Below are 18212 nucleotides of genomic sequence, written 5' to 3'. Positions count from 1 at the left end.
GCCAATTACCTCCTTATGACCTATTAGATCACACAGGTTAGGCCTCCTCCGAGTTCCATCCGCCAGTCAGTGTCAACTGGCAACTACGCGGAGGAGAGCCTTTTCAGTAGTAGCTCCGACCCTTTGGAACGATCTCCCCGTGGAGATTCGTACCCTCACCACCGTCCAGACCTTCCACACAGCCCTCAAGACCTGGCTATCCCCTCAGGCCTGGGGATAAAGATTGTAATCCGTCCCCACCCGAATGATGAATGAATGTTGTGTCTATTTTTACTTACGTATTGTTTTATGTCTTACTGTCTTGTATTCCCCTCCCCATAAATTGTAAGCCGCCCTGAGTCCCTCAGGGAAAAGGGCGGCCTATAAATAATAAACCATAAACCATAAACCATAAGCCACAGCCACATTGTCACATGACTACCGAGCTATTACTACCCAGCTGGTCATTATGGCAGAGAACTGGTTGTTAAATTATTGAAACCCACCACTGGCTGACTTGTGTTTAAATGATCGTCCACTAGGACTCCAAGGTCCCTCTCACAGTGACTATTTTTGAGCCAGATTTCTCCTAATCTGTACCATACTTCAAGTTCTATATAAGCTCAGATATTACAGAAGTGTTTCCCCCACCCAAACCGGTGGAATGAATGAAACATCAGATTGGTAACACCTGAGCAATACTTGTGTTAGCTACGGTCCGGCATCCTTTTGTTACTGGCAAAATCTCTGTGGGATGATGGGTCTGAATCAGCGGGGAATGATGTTGAGCAGAGTTGTAAAAACTGCCTCTCCAATCACTGTGTTCTGTTTGGAGCAGCAGGAGGTAACACACCCCTTGTTCATGTGGCAGCCTTTTTTGTAGAAGAATGGACAAAGTTTTATGCCTTTGTTTCCTGCCTTTTCCTGGGAGCTGAGAGCTGCAAATTGACTGGTTAACCAGTGTTGGTACAGCAGGAGAACCTGTGGAGATTACAGGTCAATGTTGCAAGGAGTTGTTCAAAGAACAGCCAAGGAAAGAAAGCAAATGCTAGAAATTTTTGATGTCAAAAGGGCCCAGCAGAGATTGTACTACCTGAGACTTCTCAGGAAACAACAACTGAATGAAAAATTGCTGGTGACCTTCTCCCGCTGCACCACAGAGGGTATTTTAACTTACTGCACTTGTGTAATGCATTGTTTGCCAATTACACAGTGGCAGATAGGATAGAGCTCCAGAGGGTTAACATCATTGACCACAAGACCATTGGTTGCCCTGTCCTCTCTCTGGAACAGCTTTATAGTCCCGTTGACTTAAGAAAATTCAAAACATTCTTAAAGACCCATCTCATCCTGGACACCCTTTTTTGAACTATTACCATCTGGCAGACGGTACAGGATAATAACAATGAGGACAAATAGGCTGAAAAACAGCTTCTATCCCAGGGTAGTAACTGTAGTATATTGAATTCTATGGTATAAAGGTAAAGGTAAAGCACATATGTGCTAGTCGTTCCCGACTCTAGGGGGCAGTGCTCATTTCCGTTTCAAAGACAAAGAGCCAGCGATGTCCAAAGACGTCTCCGTGGTCATGTGGCCAGCATGACTAAACACCAAAGGTGCATGGAATACTGTTATCTTCCCACCAAAGGTGGTCCCTATTTTTCTAGTTGCATTTTTAATATGCTTTCGAACTGCTAGGTTGGCAGAAGCCGAGGTGGCGCAGTGGTTAGAGTGCAGTACTGCAGGCCAATTCAGCTGACTGCTATCTGCAGTTTAGCGGTTCAAATCTCACCGGCTCAAGGTTGACTCAGCCTTCCATCCTTCCGAGGTGGGTGAAATGAGGACCCAGACTGTGGTGGCAATATGCTGACTCTGTAAACCGCTTAGAGAGGGCTGAAAGCCCTATGAAGCGGTATATAAGTCTAACTGCTATTGCTATTGCTAAGCTAGGTTGGGACAAATAACGGAAGCTCACTCCATTACTCAGCCCTAGGGATTTGAACTGCTAAACTGCCGACCTTTCTGATCAACAAGCTCAGCGTCTTAGCCACTGAGCCACCACGTCCCTGGCATAGTGCAATACTAATGCAATATCAGGTTTTCAATTTCAATTATAGAGGATGTATATTTCTTTTTTTATTTTATAGTTAAAATGTACACATGAAGATAGCATTTGATTTCATTGCACAATGTGCAATGACAATAAACTAAACTAGTTACCAGAATATCCATTGTTTAGCTCTTGGGGGTTTATTTCCAGGTAATGCTTATCTATTGCAAAAGTACACTCGTTTAGATGATGCCTCCAACAACTACAATCTCAGAGAGTCTCTATGGGACAAGAAAAAGATGTCCGGGACACTGTATTTTGCCCAAGACTGTCTCCAATCTTACAGGAACAATTTAATCCATTCTGTTGCCCTAGGGCTGAATCAGAGAACATAGATTTGCAGGCTCAGCTTATTAAACTTGTGAATCTGAATATTCTAGTTTCCTAGGTGTTTAGCTATCAGGCATATGCAACACTCGCTTTGTTGATTCCTTGCAGTAAAAGAAAACAAAATGAAAATTCATTGCGTGTCTGGTAGGCGCATCATTTCCATCGACTGTCATTCGGGATAAGGCAACCTGTTTCATTTTCAGAAATAACACCTTGAGTTGTGAGTTTTAACCGTCACAACCAGTAGAATAATCACAGTGCAGCTTGCTGTTGTTTAGGTCATTCGGTTGTTAATCAGCAAGGGCAGTTTCCTTTGGCTGCAACGAAAATTAAGATGTTTATTTTATTTTATTTTAAAAAAAAACATTATAATTCCGGTGTTGTGTTGCCGTTGATAAAATAGGATCACCAACATGATCGCCAACATCCGATGGTGGATATGGCACAAGAAGAAGTTGTGTTGTAGCAAGAAAATAAAATAAAATATTTGAATCTTTTCTTTCTAACAAGGAGTTATTTTTGTTGAATTCTTCAGTATTGACACACATTAAAGAAGCATACATGCATATTTTTTTTAAAGGAAAACCAAAAAGTAAATATGCAGAGTTTGACTAACCAAAAACAGCAAGAGAAAATTTGTTTGGAAGCTCTAAATCCATTCCCAATATTATCTGTTAAATCTTTCATAAATCTTAAATATCCTGCACTTGCTAAACTTGAACTGAGCTTTCTCTAAAGTCACCTTTTGCCTCCCTGGAAAATATCTGTATTTCTTTTTCCATAAAAGCAAAAAAATATTTTATGACTTCTTTTTGCAAATATGTTCAAAGTTTGCATACTTTCTATCTGCATCAGGACCATCCTAGCAGCAGAGAATGTAAAATAATGGGGCAATTGCAAGAAGGCGGGGGGGAGGGGGAGAGAAGCAAACATTTCCTGATTCCAGAGAATTTGCTGAATAATTTATCTTACCCATGAACCACTTCGGTGAAATGTCATTTAGTCCACCCAGAAATGATTGACAGTTGGCCCTAGCTAAAAACACACCTTTCTGATGAGTTAGCCTCTTTTATTGTTGTTTTAGCTATAGACAGACAGACAGACAATGAGATAGATGATAGATAGATAGATAGAGAGAGAGAGAGAGAGAGAGAGAGAGAGAGAGAGAGAGAGAGAAAGGGAGGGGAGAGAGGGAGGGAGGGAGAGGAGGGAGGGAGGGAGGGAGGGAGGAAGATAGGAAGATAGGAAGAAAAGTAGAAATGGGAAATTGGAGGAAGAAAAAAGAGAGGGGAAAAGCAAATGTAAGATACAAGGGAAAAAAATAAAAAAGGTGCTGACTTCTGATTCTCTTTAGCACAGTACAAAAATAGTATTGTTTTTTCCCTGTAAGGTTGAAGAATTTGAAAGAATACAATGAATCTTGTTAATATAAACGGTGAAAGTTCCCAGAGATTGTTAGGTGCAAATAGAAATATGTACTATTTCCATGGCAAGGAAGATAAAGCAGAAATGGTTAAATCGATCATTTTATTCAAAGAGGAGAATATATTTAAGCACATTTTTTTTCATTTGGATATCGTGGGGGATTTTGTGCTTCTGATGAAATGTAACTTTGACTTTGGTTCTGTCAATTAGATAGATTTGTCGTCGTAGAAATGGCTAGTTATACACTGATGTGCAAAAGGAAAAAAGGTGAGCCTGGAGTGTTTTAAAACAAACTGTTCTGGCTGCAAAAGTGGAAGAGACCTGGACTCGAAGCAATCGTTTTTAGAAGATCAGAATAGAAAAGAGCTGGAAGGGACCTTGGAGATCTTCTAGTCCAGCCCCTTGCTCAAGTAGGAGAACCTATACCAGTGTTTCTCAACCTTGGCAACTTTAAGACCTGTGGACTTCAACTCCCAGAATTCCAAGCTGGCTGGGGAATTCTGGGAGTTGAAGTCCACAGGACTTAAAGTCGCCAAGGTTGAGAAACACTGCCCTATACCATTTCAGACGTGACTTTCAGTCTCTTTTTAAAAACCTCCAGTGATGGAGCACCCTCAATTTCTGAAGACAACTTCTGTTCCACTGGTTAATTGTCCTCACTGTTAGGAAGTCTCTCCTTAATTCCAAGTTGCATCTCTCTTTGATTAGTTTCCATCCATTGTTTCGTGTGTCCTGCCCTCTGGTGCTTTGGAAAATATCTGACCCCTCTTCTTTTTTTATATATAATTTTTTTTATTACACAGACAACACATACATAAAAAAAAAAAAAAAAAAAGCATCATCACATACAGCATGTTGTTTGGTTAAAGGTGTTTTAACATCCATATTCTCGATAACATTTACCATCTCAGATTTTTCATCTAGTATAACTAAATGCCTCACTTTCATTGTACAGTATATGTTCAAGTACGATTAGTATTATTTTTTTTCCAATAAATCATAGTTAAGTATTTAAGTATTTAATAAATTTATAGGCCGCCCAATCCCGGAGGACTCCGGGTGGCTTACAGAAATACATTTTTTTAAAAAAAGAATAAAGAATTAAAAAATAGAGAAAAAAACAGATTAAAAAATCACTTCATGCACTCAATCTAGGCGGGGCTGGACCTCATTCATGAGGTCAACAGCCCCAGGCCTGCCGGAATAGCCAGGTTTTGGTAGCCTTTCGGAAGGCCGTGAGAGTGGGAAGGATCCGGATCTCTGGGGGTAGATTGTTCCATAGGGTTGGAGCGGCTACAGAGAAGGCCCTCCCCCGGGGAGCCGCCAGGCGACATTGTCTGGTCAATGGCACCTGGAGAAGGCCCACCCTGTGTGATCTTATCGGCCGTTGGGAGGTATGCGGCAGAAGACGGTCTCGCAGATATCCGGGTCCTACATTCTTAATTATCTATTTGGTAACAGTATACCTTTATATAATCCCCATGTGAAAGAAAAGATTTTTTTGACCCCCTCTTCTTTATGGCAGCCCCTCAAATACTGAAATACAGCTATCATGTCACCCCTAATTCTTCTCTTCTCTAGCCAGACCCAAAATCCTGCAGCCGTTCATCGTATGTCTCATTCTCCTGGCCTTTGATCATCTTAGTTGCTCTTCTCTGCACTTTTTGCAAAGTCTCAATATCTTTAAAATCTTCTCTATGTTCTTTCCCTTCTCGGTTCTAGGTCAGGGATTTATAAGTGATGATGAGTACTTGGAAATCACGGGCATCACGAGAGAACAATCTGGTGAATATGAATGCACTGCGGTCAATGATGTGGCAGCGCCTGATATTCGGAGGGTAAAGGTCACTGTCAATTGTAAGTGAACCTCCACGCATTTTTCACAGAGCCATGGGTTTTCTAAAGGGCATTTTCAAGTGTGGTGCATGGGTATCTTTATGCTGTTTACAATGATTTGGGTAAGGCAGTGTTTCTCAACTTTGGCCATGTGAAGATGTGTGGACTTCCAAGTCCTCCCATCTTCAAGCTACCAAGGTGGAGAAACACTGCGGTAAGAAATGCTACTCAAACTATAGCAATTGCAATGGCACTTAGAGTTATATACCACTTCACAGTGCTTTACAACCCTCTCTTAGCAGTTTACAGAGTCAGCATATTTGCCCCCAACAATCTGGGTCCTTCTTGTAACACCCTCAGAAGGATGGGAGGCTGAGTCAGGATCAAACTGCTGGCAGTTGGCAGAATTAGCCTGCAATACTGCATTCTAACTACTGGGAAGGGAGGGAGGGAGGAAAAGAAGGAGGGGGAGGAAGGGAGGAAGGAACAGCAATAGCACAGACTTATATACCGCTTCATAGTGCTTTCCAGTCCTCTTTAAGTGGTTTACAGAGTCAGACTATTTGCCCCCAATCTGAGCCCTCATTTTACCCACCTCGGAAGGATGGAAGGTTGAGTCAACCTTGAGCCAATCAGGATCAAACTACTGACTGTCGGCAGAATTAGCTTGCAATCCTGCATTCTAACCACTACATCACCATGTCTCTTCCTTCCTTCCTTCCTTCCTTCCTTTATCTATCTATCTATCTATCTATCTTTCTTTCTTTCTTTCTTTCTTCTTCCTTCCTTCCTTCCTTCCTTCCTTCCTACAGAAGAGGTTCCAAAAATTTTTGAAAGCCACCACTGACAGACAGACAGACAGACAGACACACAGACACACACACACACTCACACTCACACAGAGAGAGAACGATAAAGGAAGAAATAAATAAATAAAAAGAAAAAAAGAAAGAAAAAGTGAGAGAGAGATGAAAGAAAAAAAGGGAAAAGGGACAGAGAGACAAAAGGAAGGAGGAGGAGAGAGAGAGAGAGAGAGAGAGAGAGAGAGAGAGAGAGAGAGAGAGAGAGAGAGAGAGAAAGAAAAAACACATGGCCGGCAAGCCACTCCCACCAGGTCACATGGCCGGCAAGCCACTCCCACAAAGGAGGCCACACCCACAGAGTAGGTTCGAAAATTTTTTGAAACCCACCACTGTATATTGGCCTTCCACTCCTGAATGGAAAGGTGGAGAGTTCTATTCCTGAAACAGAGGCAACTGAGTTCAAATCAATTAATTTGGCAGTGGTTTCATTAGGAGTGTCCCAAACTTATCTAAGGCAGCCTGCCATTCATTCATTAGAGCAGGGATCTCCAAACTTGGCAACTTTAAGACTTGTGGGCTCCAACTCCCAGAATTCCCCAGCTGACATGTTTGGTTGAGGAATTCTGGGAGTTGAAGTCCACAAGTCTTAAAGTTGCCAAGTTTGGAAACTCCTGCATTACAGGACATGTTTCGAACCAAAACAAAAACAAAAAACGCATCTCACTCTAAAATGTGGGCTTCTTTCATAGCAGATCATATGATTCTCTGTAGCCCTTTCTCTGACTTCCTTCTCTATAGAATAGAATAGAATAGAATAGAATAGAATAGAATAGAATAGAATAGAATAAGAGAGTTGGAAGGGACCTTGGAAGTCTTCTGGTCCAACCCCTTGCCTAAGAAAGTAACCCTACACCCCTTCAGACAAATGGTTATCCAACCTCTTCTTAAAAACTTCCAGTGTTGGAGCATTCACAACTTCTGGAGGCAAGTTGTTCCACTGATTAATTGTTCTGACTGTCAGGAAATTTCTTCTTAGTTCTAAGTTGCTTCTCTCCTTGATTAATTTCCACCCATTGCTTCTTGCCCTACCCTCGGGTAGGAGAATAGTTTGCCCTCTTCTTTGGGGCAGCCCCTGAGATATTGGAAGGGATCGTTTTCCTCATCAATTCCATATCAATTTTTTTGCCCAAGTATCAGGTATCGAAACAAAGATGCTATGCATGTAGAAACAGGTTCTGCTTCTTAGCTACATAAGAACATGGAGCAAAACAACATCAAGTCTTCCACCAAGTTCATAAATCCTATTAGAACACCACCTTCAGCATCTAAGCTATAGCTGTGCCATCTAGCTATAATTCTTATAAATTAATAGCTTGACATTCTCTAGCTATTATCCCCAAAAATAAAATAGCTCATCTCTACGCCAAGCAGCTGGGAGATACTTAGTAAGAGATTGTTGTCTTCTCCTCTTAACTCTTACTTTCTTCTGAAGAAAAGTTCAAAATTAAAACACAGTGGGAGAGAAATTCTGCCGATGCCTAACCATGCACGCATGACAGATTAAGAAATCTCCACCTTTCAAGAGAAACACGAGGAAGTCTATTTCTGCCAAGCTGACATAAGAACATCACATACTTAGTTTTAATTATGCTTCATGCCTTTTGCCCTTCTGGACAATCACTTTTTAAAAGCTTCATTAGCAACGTGAAGCACAAAGGAGGCAGAACTATTCAGATTAAAATAGGTACTGAGTATTTTGAAAGGGTCTTGGCATTTTGGAGGTGATTCAAGAGCCATCAAATCTGTCCCTCCCTTGGAGGGAAAAAACACAGAATAGAAAGTTTTCTAGTTTGTCTTCACTGAAAGGCCTATGTCGGGTTAATGTTATTAGCAGGTTACCACTTTGGTACATCACACTGAGGTTCTCCTAATCAAGTAGTAGGGTCTAAGTACATGCATGGTTAGAAAAACAGGTAAAGCAACATATAGATTTAAAACCAGAAGTATTTTTGTTGGGTATTTTACCAGAAAAGCATGATAAAGGGAATACATACCGGTACATACATTATATTTGTGTATACATACACTGAGCCTGACTAGGTGGCTCAGTGGCTAAGACACTGAGCTAGTCAATCAGAAAGGTTGGCAATTTGGAGGTTCAAATCCCTAGTACGTCTCCTGCCTGGCCACTCTCCACGCCTGCTAAAGGTCGGTAATTGTGAACTATCCTGAAAGACTGTGGGAGTGGAAAGACTTTGCTGCAGAGGAAGTCACTGTAAATTGAAAAAATGGGTTCATCGGGACAAGGACTCGGTTTCGTGCTGCTGGGGAAGCTTGTCAGAACATCACCATCAGGTTTGCAGGGGCACCTGGCAAATATCTGGAAGTGTTTGAAATAGCCATTCTTTCCTCTGCAGATCCTCCCTCCATCTCCAGTCCTAAGAATACTGGTGTTTCAGTTGGTCAGAAGGGCATCTTGCGCTGTGAGGCCTCTGCTGTTCCAGTAGCAGAATTCCAGTGGTTTAAAGAAGAAACCAGGTACCTACGCAGTCTTTTAAGACCATCCCAGTAGCTTAAGAATGGCAGGTGTATCTTCTTGGGAAGAAATGGCTTTGTGAGCTAAGCAGGAGTTGGGGGGTAGGTGTTCTGACCCCCCTCGTCCCACACCAACACACACTCCAAGCCAAAAGTAAGATACAGCATTTAATTAACAGACAGACAGGTCCTTGGCAGCAAACCGGCACAGACAAGCTTGGGCAGCAATCCAGCACAGATAAGCCGTGGCAGCAATCCAGCCTGCCAAACTCACAATAATGTTCTCCGACATTAGTTCCTGCGTTGACTTCTGCAAGAGGGGCATGTGCACAAGCAGCCTTTTTATAGTCTGGATAGGAGCCTAATGACCACCAGCTGAGTGCAATTACCTCCTGTACTTGCACAACTATTCCTGACGCCTGTTAGCTCATCGGTGCCGGGCATCCAGGAACAACTCACTGCTGACCTCAGACTCACTCTCCTTTGTCTCCCCCCACTGGTCCAAGGCTCAGGCGCCTTCACTCTGCTCGGATTCGGAACCCTGTCCAGGGTCCTCCACATCCTCCAGAGCTGACTCATAGGCCCCTCGCTGTTGGAGTCTGGTGGCAGCTCCAACGCTCCTGCTGCCACAACAGGTAGGTGTCATCCGTAGTTTTACCCAGGGCATTAGTTCAGCTTTGGAAACTCCTTTGAATCCTAAACTCTGCCCTAATGACAGTGAAAGAACTATTCTAATAACTGGATTATTATATATGAATCTAAACTCATGGTTTGTCTTCCTTGCAGGTTAGCTAATGGGCTGGATGGCTTGAAAATTGAAAACAAAGGACGGATGTCTACGTTAACCTTCTTTAATGTCTCAGAGAAGGACTATGGCAATTATACCTGTGTGGCCATCAACAAACTGGGGAACACCAATGCCAGTATAATTCTGTATGGTAGGTATACAGATCAACGGAATACATACAAGGTCACCTACATGATTTTAATGGAAGATGGAACAAGAACAAAAAATTGTGGACAGGAGGAAATTTAGCCAAAAGAGAGACAGACACGAGCTAGTCTGAGACACTGATTAAAGCATCTTGTAGAGAAACAGAAAAGTTAATGAGTATCCACATTGCATGGTGCGTGAAGCAGGAGTGAAATTCAGCAGGTTCTGACAGGTTCTGGAGAACCAGTAGCAGAAATTTTGAGTAGTTCGGAGAACCAGCAAATGCCACCTCTGGCTTTGCCCCAGAGGGGGAGAGAATGGAGATTTTGCAGTATCCTTCCCCTGCCACGCCCACCAAGCCAAACCATACCCATCAAGCCACGGCCACAGAACCAGTAGTAAAAAAAAATGAAAAGCAGTATATAAGTCTAAGTGCTATTGTTATTTTCCTTCCTTCCTCCCTCCCTTTTCTTTTCTTCACAGTGGTTAGAATCAGTGGTAGGATTCAATTTTTTTTACTACCAGTTCTGTGGGCGTGGCTTTGTGGGCATTGCATGGCTTTGTGGGCGTGGCTTTGTGGGCATGGCAGGGGAAGGATACTGCAAAATCCCCATTCCCTCTCACCCCACTAACCTGCCTTCCAGCTCCATTCTCCTGTTCAGGGCAACAAAAGAAGATCAGCTGAGAGTCTGGGAGGCAGCAGGGGTGGGGCCAGCCTATTTGCCGGTTCTCCGAACTACTCAAAATTTCCGCTAATGGTTCTCCAGAACCTGTCAGAACTGGCTGAATATCACCGCTGGTTAGAATGCAGTATTGCAAGGCTAACTCTGCCCGGTCAGGAGTTTGATCCTGACCAACTCAAGATTGATTCAGCCTTCCTCTTTGAGGTGGGTAAAATGAGGACCCAGATTGTTTTGGGGGCAATATGCTGACTCTGTAAACTGCTTAGAGAGGGCTGAAAAGCACTGTGAAGCGGTATATACATTTAAGTGCTATTGCTCTTTTCCAGTTTCGTCAAAGGTAGAGGGGGGAGGAGAGAAAGAATAAGAGGTTATCATTCATTTTGGCTGACAGCAGCAACAGTGGGTTCTGCTACATTTCTCCCTAATCTCAAAGAGAGCGAGAGAGAGCGAGAGAGAGCGAGAGAGAGCGAGAGAGAGCGAGAGAGAGCGAGAGAGAGAGAGAGAGAGAGAGAGAGAGAGAGAGAGAAGAGAGAAACTCCATTAGAAAAAAAAATATGCAGAAATTTCACATTTCATTCCTCATGAGATTCCACACACCCTCGCGCTGAATAAGAGGAAAATCATTGGCATCTGGTTATTAGTTGTAGCTTTCTTAGGTCTGACACAGCCAATTCAACATTTGCTAATGTCAGCAGATGTACAGGGTTGTGTTTTTTTATTATTATTATTATTATTCCTCCTCCGTTTGCAACTAGCTTCCATCTTTGGATTCCGACTCGAATTGGTTTTGCTTCTCTCCTAATTAAAAAAAAAGAAAGAAAGAACAAACAATTGAAAAGCTACTGATATCCCCGCCGAACGTACATTAGCAATCCTTTATTTTCAAGGGCAAAATGAAATATTTGATTTTTAATCGAGGGCTCTGCCTCTGCGCGCAACCCCTCCCCCCCACCCCCCCGGGCCTCCCTGAACAACAGTGCTCATTTGGATTGCTCTACAAAAGATTGTCTGGTAAATGCTTAGGAAAACAGTGCTGCAGTCTGTTGTAATTAAGCGAAATAAAAGTTCTGTTTGCAATGAGACAATTTGGCTAAGCCAGTTTTCCATTGTAGAAATGGGTTTTGTAGCTCTCTGCTTACTCAAAGAACCCCCGAACTAATTAGATTCCCTCTTGCCATTATTTTTTTTAATTTTTTTTTACCATTACAAGAGTTGTTACCCCTTTGTCTTAAAATTAATGAGGTTAGAAAGCTTGCAAGATGTTTCTTTCTCAGTTCAGATTACGGTTGAGCATCTCAGATTTCACTCGAGGTATAATTACGCATTCATGATCCTTATTCTCTCCCCCCCGCCCCCATTCCTCTTCTTTCACCTTGGAAAATACCCTTTGCCCTTCTCTGTGGTTTTTGCTGGTTCCATTTCTATAACTAAGCAACCAGCAGGATAAGTTTGATGCTTGCAATCTTTCTTCATCCTTAACGTCGTGCAGGGAATGAAAATCAACCGTGAGCTATCAGAACCGAGGCATTGCAGCTGGTAAAACTTTGTTTGTTTGTTTGTTTATTTATTAGTTTCTCAAACATGAACAAGATAGCAGGTATAAGTATGAACATGGACATGAAGAAAGGAAATGAATACAAATAAATGGGGACAGTAGGCATGCTGGTGCACATATGCACGCCCCCTTTATGGACCCTTTAGGAATGGGGTGAGGTCCACGGTAGACAGTTTAAGGTTGAAGCTGTGGGGGTTTGAGGCTGTAACAACGGAGTCGGGTAGAGCATTCCAGGCGTTGACCACTCTGTTGCTGAAGTCGTAATTCCTACAATTGAGTTTGTGCTGATAAATAAATAAAGGGAGACTAGTAGATCTATTTCAAGCTATTTAGCTCTCATCAGCTAGCCATACTCTTACTGGGATTCCAACCTGGGCTGTATATTACATATTAGGCAGATGTGTTAACCACTAAGCCACAAGGTTCTCCTCCTTTATCAGCTGAGCCAGGGAAATAGGTATGTATTTAGAGTCATATATATATATATATAATATATATATATTATATATATTATATATATATATATAATATATATATATATACATACACACATATACATATACATATACATATACATATACATATACATATACATATACATATACAATACTATACTATACATATACATATACATACATATACATATACATATACATATATATATATATATATATATATATATATATATATATATATATATGTTTTCTGAGGTTTTCGCGGGTGTTAGTATGTAGGTCTCTAGTTGTTCGGGTTTTCTCCCGCGTATATATGTTTTGTTTTATATTTGTGCTGATAAATAAATAAAGGGAGACTAGTATAGATCTATTTCAATCTATTTAGCTCTCATCAGCTAAATACCCTTACTGGGATTTGAACCTGGGCTATATGGCATACTAGGCACACTAGGCAGAGATCTTAGCCATTAGGCCACAGGCTCTTATCCGTTATCATACACACACACACACACACACACACACACATATTTGTAAAAATAATCATAGAGACTAATGATGAATACAGAAATGTTAAATAGCAATTATAAGAATGTATATTTATGAATGAATTTGAAAGGGAAAATAAAAAAAACTTTTAAAAAAGAATGGGGTGAGGGCCATGGTAGACAGTTTGAGGTTAAAGTTTTGGGGGTTTGAGGCTGTAACAATGGAGTCAGGTAGAGCATTCCAGGCATTGACTACTCTGTTGCTGAAGTCGTATTTCCTACAATTGAGTTTGGAGCGATTTACCTTGAGTTCATATTGATTGTTTGTTCGTGTATTATGGAGGTTGAAGCTGAAGAGGTCATTGACAGGTAAGACGTTATAGAAGGCAATTTTGTGTACTATGCTTAGGTCCAACTGCAGGCGGTGCAGTTCCAGATTGTCCAAGTCCAAAATTTTGAGCCTGGTGGCATAAGGGATTTTATTTTGAGCAGAGGAGTGGAGGACTCTTAACGTGAAATACCTCTGGACCGGCTCAATCGTATTAATGTCCGATATCCAGGCAGACGAGCTGTATTTGAGAATTGGTCTGGCAAAGGTTTTGTATGCCCTAGTCAGCAATACAATGTTATTGGAGAAGAAGCTTCACAAAATTAAGTTAACAACTCTTAATGCCTTTTTGGCAATGCTGTTACAGTGAGCTCTGGGGCTTAGATCATTTGAGGTGAGTTCTCCTAGGTCCTTAACAGAGTGAGGGTCATTTACGAAGTTGGATCCGCCTAGTTTGTATTCGGTGTTCTGATTTTTTTTTTGCCAGTTTTTAGAACAGAGCTTTAGGTCGAGATTTGGAGTTGCTAATTGCGCGAGCATTCAGACCCATAGTCAAGGTCTCTTTGTAAGGCAGCAGCATTGCCGGTGGTGTTAATTTTACATCATCAGCGAAGAGGATTGAAGTTGTTTATAATTAGAGTTTATGGCTCAGCAGGTTGCTTGAATTCAGCCTGCTTTAACTTCTTCTAGAAGCCAGTCATTGAGAAAAGTTTCCCAGGGGTCTAGGCCAGCATGCCATGGGCTGATATTGCCACAGCCAACTCACCATGGGACCCTTCAATTCGGTATCAATCAGTTCTCATGCAGTATTTTTATTATTGGTGACCATGTTTGTGACCATCTTAAGGAGAGAAGCAACCTAAAACTAAGGGGAAATTTCCTGACAGTGAGAACAATTCATCAGTGGAACATCTTGCCTCCAGAAGTTTGAATGCTCCAACACTGGATGTTTTAAGAATTCATGGACAACCATTTGTCTGAAATGGATAGTGTTTCCTGCTTTCCTGCGGTAGACTCAGACAGTGAGGAGGTTGGGGGAGGAAACTGGGCCAGTCCTGTCGAGGGCTCTGCGTTGGAGGCAGAGAGGGGGCCAAAGCCGTCCGACAGTTATCAGCTGCCTTCAGAGATCAGTGGGGCAGAAGAACAGCTGGAGCCTGTTCCCAACGTGTGCATGCGCAGAGCTGCCAGGAGGCAGTTGTTAGTTCTTCATACTTGCACATTGGAAATTCCTTCTTCCAGGAAGGACATAGAACAATTTCCCAGCAATGTTACCACCACCATCAACCATTCTTAAGAAAGAACAGCAGAACAATTATTCAGGTTTCTTTTCCAATTCTTTCTTTCTCTCTCTCTCTCCCTCTTTCTTTCTCCTTCTCCCCTTTCCTTCCTTCCTTTCTCTTTCTCTCCCTCCCCCTTTCTTCTTTCTTTCTTCCTTCCTTCCTTCCCTTCTCCCTTTCTTTATTTCTTTCCTTCCTTCCTTCCTTCCTTCCTTCCTTTCTCTTTATGACTTTCTGTCTTTCTGTCTTCTCTCTCTCTTTCTCTCTTCTTTCCTTCCTTCCTTCTCTTTCTCTCCCTTTCTGCCTTCTTTCCTTCCTTTCTTTCTCTTTCTCTCCCCCATTTCTTCCTTTCTTTCCTTCCTTCCTTCCTCTTTCTCTCTTTCTTCTTCTTTCTCTTTCTCTTTCCTTCCTTCCTTTCTCTTTCACTCCCTTCCTTCCTCCTTCTTCCTTCCTTCCTTTCTCTTCTTTCTTTCTTTCTTCTTTTTCTTTCCTTTCTTTTTTCTGTCTTTTTCTTCCTTCTTTCTTTCTTCTTCTTTCTTTCTTTCTTTTTCTTTTTCTCTCTTTCTTCTCTTTTTGGAGTCTGCCCCATGTGCAGTAATCCTTAGTAATCTTTCACTAGGCTAGTGCTGCTCAGCTTGTTAAGCCACATCTGAAAGCCAGCCTGTTTTCACATATCAAATGAGAGGGAAGAGGGTTTGAAAGGAGGGGGCCGTTGCCCTCACCATGGAGCAAACATGGACAAGAGTTAAAACATTTAAGAGCAGTAGTGCATAAAGGTTTCCAGATGGGATGCGGCGGCACAGATGTGTTCTATTCTAGGATTCATTCAATCAGCGTTGCTATAAAATTGTAGATTAATGAATCAACAGCCTCTTTGGGTTGTTAACAGTGGCAGTGGGATTTGGGGAGAAGGGGAAAACAGCCTTGGGGCTTTCGCAGCTGATTTGGTTGAGACCTGCACGGAATGTTTTCAGTTCTCCGCTAAAAGTTTTAAAAGTATCTTTAAAGAGATAGGAGAAAAGAAATGTGCTTTTGGTCTTATTTTCTTCTCTACATTCTGCCTCTGTTTGCTGACTTCAGGGTTGTTGTTATTGTTAGTTGCAAAGTCATGTTTGACCCATCACGACCCATGGACAATGATCCTCCAGGCTTTCCCTCTCCTCTACCATCCTCTGGAGTCCATTTAAGCTTCAGTTTACTCCATCCAGCCACCTCATCTCTGTCGTCCCCTTCTTCTTTTGCCCTCAGTCTTTCCCAGCATGAGGCTCTCCTACAGGGAGTCCTTCCTTCTCATTAGGTTGCCAAAGTCTTTGAGTTTCATCTTCAGGATCTGGCTTTTCTAAGAGCAGTCAGGGTTGATCTCCTCTAGGACTGACCAGTTTGGAGGGCCTTGCAGTCCAAGGGACTCACAGGAGTCTTCTCCAGCACCAGAGTTCAAAGGCCTCCACTCTTTGGCGCTCAGCCTTCCTTATGGTCCAACCTTCACAGCCATCCATTGCAACTGGGAGAATCCATAGCCTTGGATTTTGGGGTAGGGTGTTGAAAAAACATAAACCCCAAGGGAATATCTTTTCCCATACAGACTAGTCGCGACTTTAAGACGAGCTGCAGAGTTTCAGGGGATTTTTAACCATCATTTTGTATTAGATGAGCATGGGATATTTCCACTGGTGGAAAACTACATCTCTTTGTGGAGATCCATCACTCCTTGTCTCCAGAGATTTTTTTTTGTCTTTTGTTTTGCACGGGTTTTTGATGCTTAATGCATTGCCGCTGATATATCGTTTACTAGGATTGTTACGGCTGTGGTGCTGCAGATGTTACAATTGGGATGGCTGCTTTCCGATGCAGGGCAGTAGAGTCACCCTCTGGTTTATATCGGATGCTCCAGGAGAGGACCAGGATATTAATAAACATGTTTACATTTTTAATTAATCAATGTCCTGCACTTTTGCTCGTTGGATTTAGCATTGCATCTATGCGTAGCAATGAGACTCCCATTCGCAGGCCCTCTCCCAACAGTTAGCAGGCGCAAGGAAGGAACGCATCTGCATGGGGGTACTGACAGGGATTTCATGTGACACGAGAACTGAGAATTCAAATTAATTTAAAATATGGTTTGTGAAAACACAGCTGGGTTCTTGAGCCAGCGTGACCCTGCCTGCATTGTTCGAGTTAAACTAGGAGATGCACAACCTGTGGCTCCTGCCCACAGTTCGCTCACTGGCGCATACTATCAAGGATAATTTTCAGCACCTAATTAAATCTAACTTAAAATTTAATCAAATTAGCTTATGTTGTGACGGGCGCGGCTACTTGTTCCTGCGTCCCAGCCACTTTGGGGGATTGAAATTCTGGCATAGTGCTCAGTGACCAAAATTGATTGTGCCCTTTTGTGTGTGTGTGTGAGAGAGAGAGAGAGGGGGGGGGGAGGGAGGGAGGGAGAGAGGGAGAGAGAGAGAGAAGATGCTGGGGCTCTACCAGTGGTGACCGGATGGGAGTGGCTTACCACCATGTGACCGGATATGAAGATGCCGACGACACTTGTCAGAACCACCTTAAATTACCCTCACACACACAGCACTGGCATGCAGAGAATAGGATGTAAACTTGTTTTTTAAAAGGCATCTTTGGTTTGCTGTTAAAACCAACTTCAACACACGCAATGTTCTGATTGCACCACAAACGCAAGTAGTCATCCTTACCTTTCACAGAGGCACTGAGTTTTATAAATATGAGCAGGATAGTGTAGAATAATCATATCCAAGGACCAGTGGTGGTTTTCAAAAGCTTTTGGAACCTCTTCTGTAGGTGTGGCCTGCTTTCCGGGTCCACTGGTGGAACCTTTTTCTAACCGGTTCGGTAGATTGACGAACCGGTTCTACTGAATAGGTGCGAACTAGTAGGAACCCACCTCTGGGCTCTATAACTTCAGGAAACTACAGAACTGGATTTTGGGGGGCTGTAATTCAAAATGTCTTACTTCCTTTTCAGGCAGAGTGGGGAAGAAAGGGAGAAGGAGAATGTCTCTAGAGATTCTTGATCATCCAGATCATGGTTATTCCAAAGGTGCTTTTTCAAGAGGCAACGGACTTCTGGTTTTTTTTCTTTTGAAGACGTTTCGCTTCTCATCCAAGAAGCTTCTTCAGCTCTGATAGGATGGTGGGAGTGGAAGATTGGAACACTCCTTACAGACAGCTGGTCATTTGCAACCTTTTAGAAGGGCCTCCAATTGCTTCAACGACTAGAAAGGTACAAATGACCAGCTGTCTGCAAGGAATGTAAATTATTCCATTCCCCACTATCCAGTAATTTGTGTATGTGTTTGTATGTGTGTGTGTGTGTGTGTGCGCGCGCGCGCATGTAATTTAGAGTCACAACCCCTGGTAAGCCCCAATTATGGGAGGAAGCTAACTGCTTCCATCATCTGTCAATCGGCTCGTCACAAGAGACCATCACGACAGAAACCCAATATTT

At 42.4% G+C, this 18212-nt stretch overlaps 1 protein-coding gene across 2 annotated transcripts in view; it reads left to right on the top strand.

Moving 5' to 3' along the window:
* OPCML (opioid binding protein/cell adhesion molecule like) overlaps positions 1–18212 on the top strand; it is a 401977-nt gene that overhangs the window by 377455 nt on the left and 6310 nt on the right. For both annotated transcript variants that reach the window (XM_032229651.1, XM_032229650.1), the window contains 3 exons: positions 5567–5701; positions 8901–9021; positions 9805–9956. In XM_032229651.1, coding sequence (XP_032085542.1) covers positions 5567–5701; positions 8901–9021; positions 9805–9956 — 408 coding nt within the window. The remainder of the gene's footprint in view (positions 1–5566; positions 5702–8900; positions 9022–9804; positions 9957–18212) is intronic.

This window comes from Thamnophis elegans, chromosome 13 (genome assembly GCF_009769535.1).
Source record: "Thamnophis elegans isolate rThaEle1 chromosome 13, rThaEle1.pri, whole genome shotgun sequence".
Taxonomy (NCBI): Eukaryota; Metazoa; Chordata; class Lepidosauria; order Squamata; family Colubridae; genus Thamnophis; species Thamnophis elegans.
The sequence above is the reverse complement of the archived record's forward strand: the minus strand, read 5'-3'. Positions and strand labels throughout refer to the sequence as shown.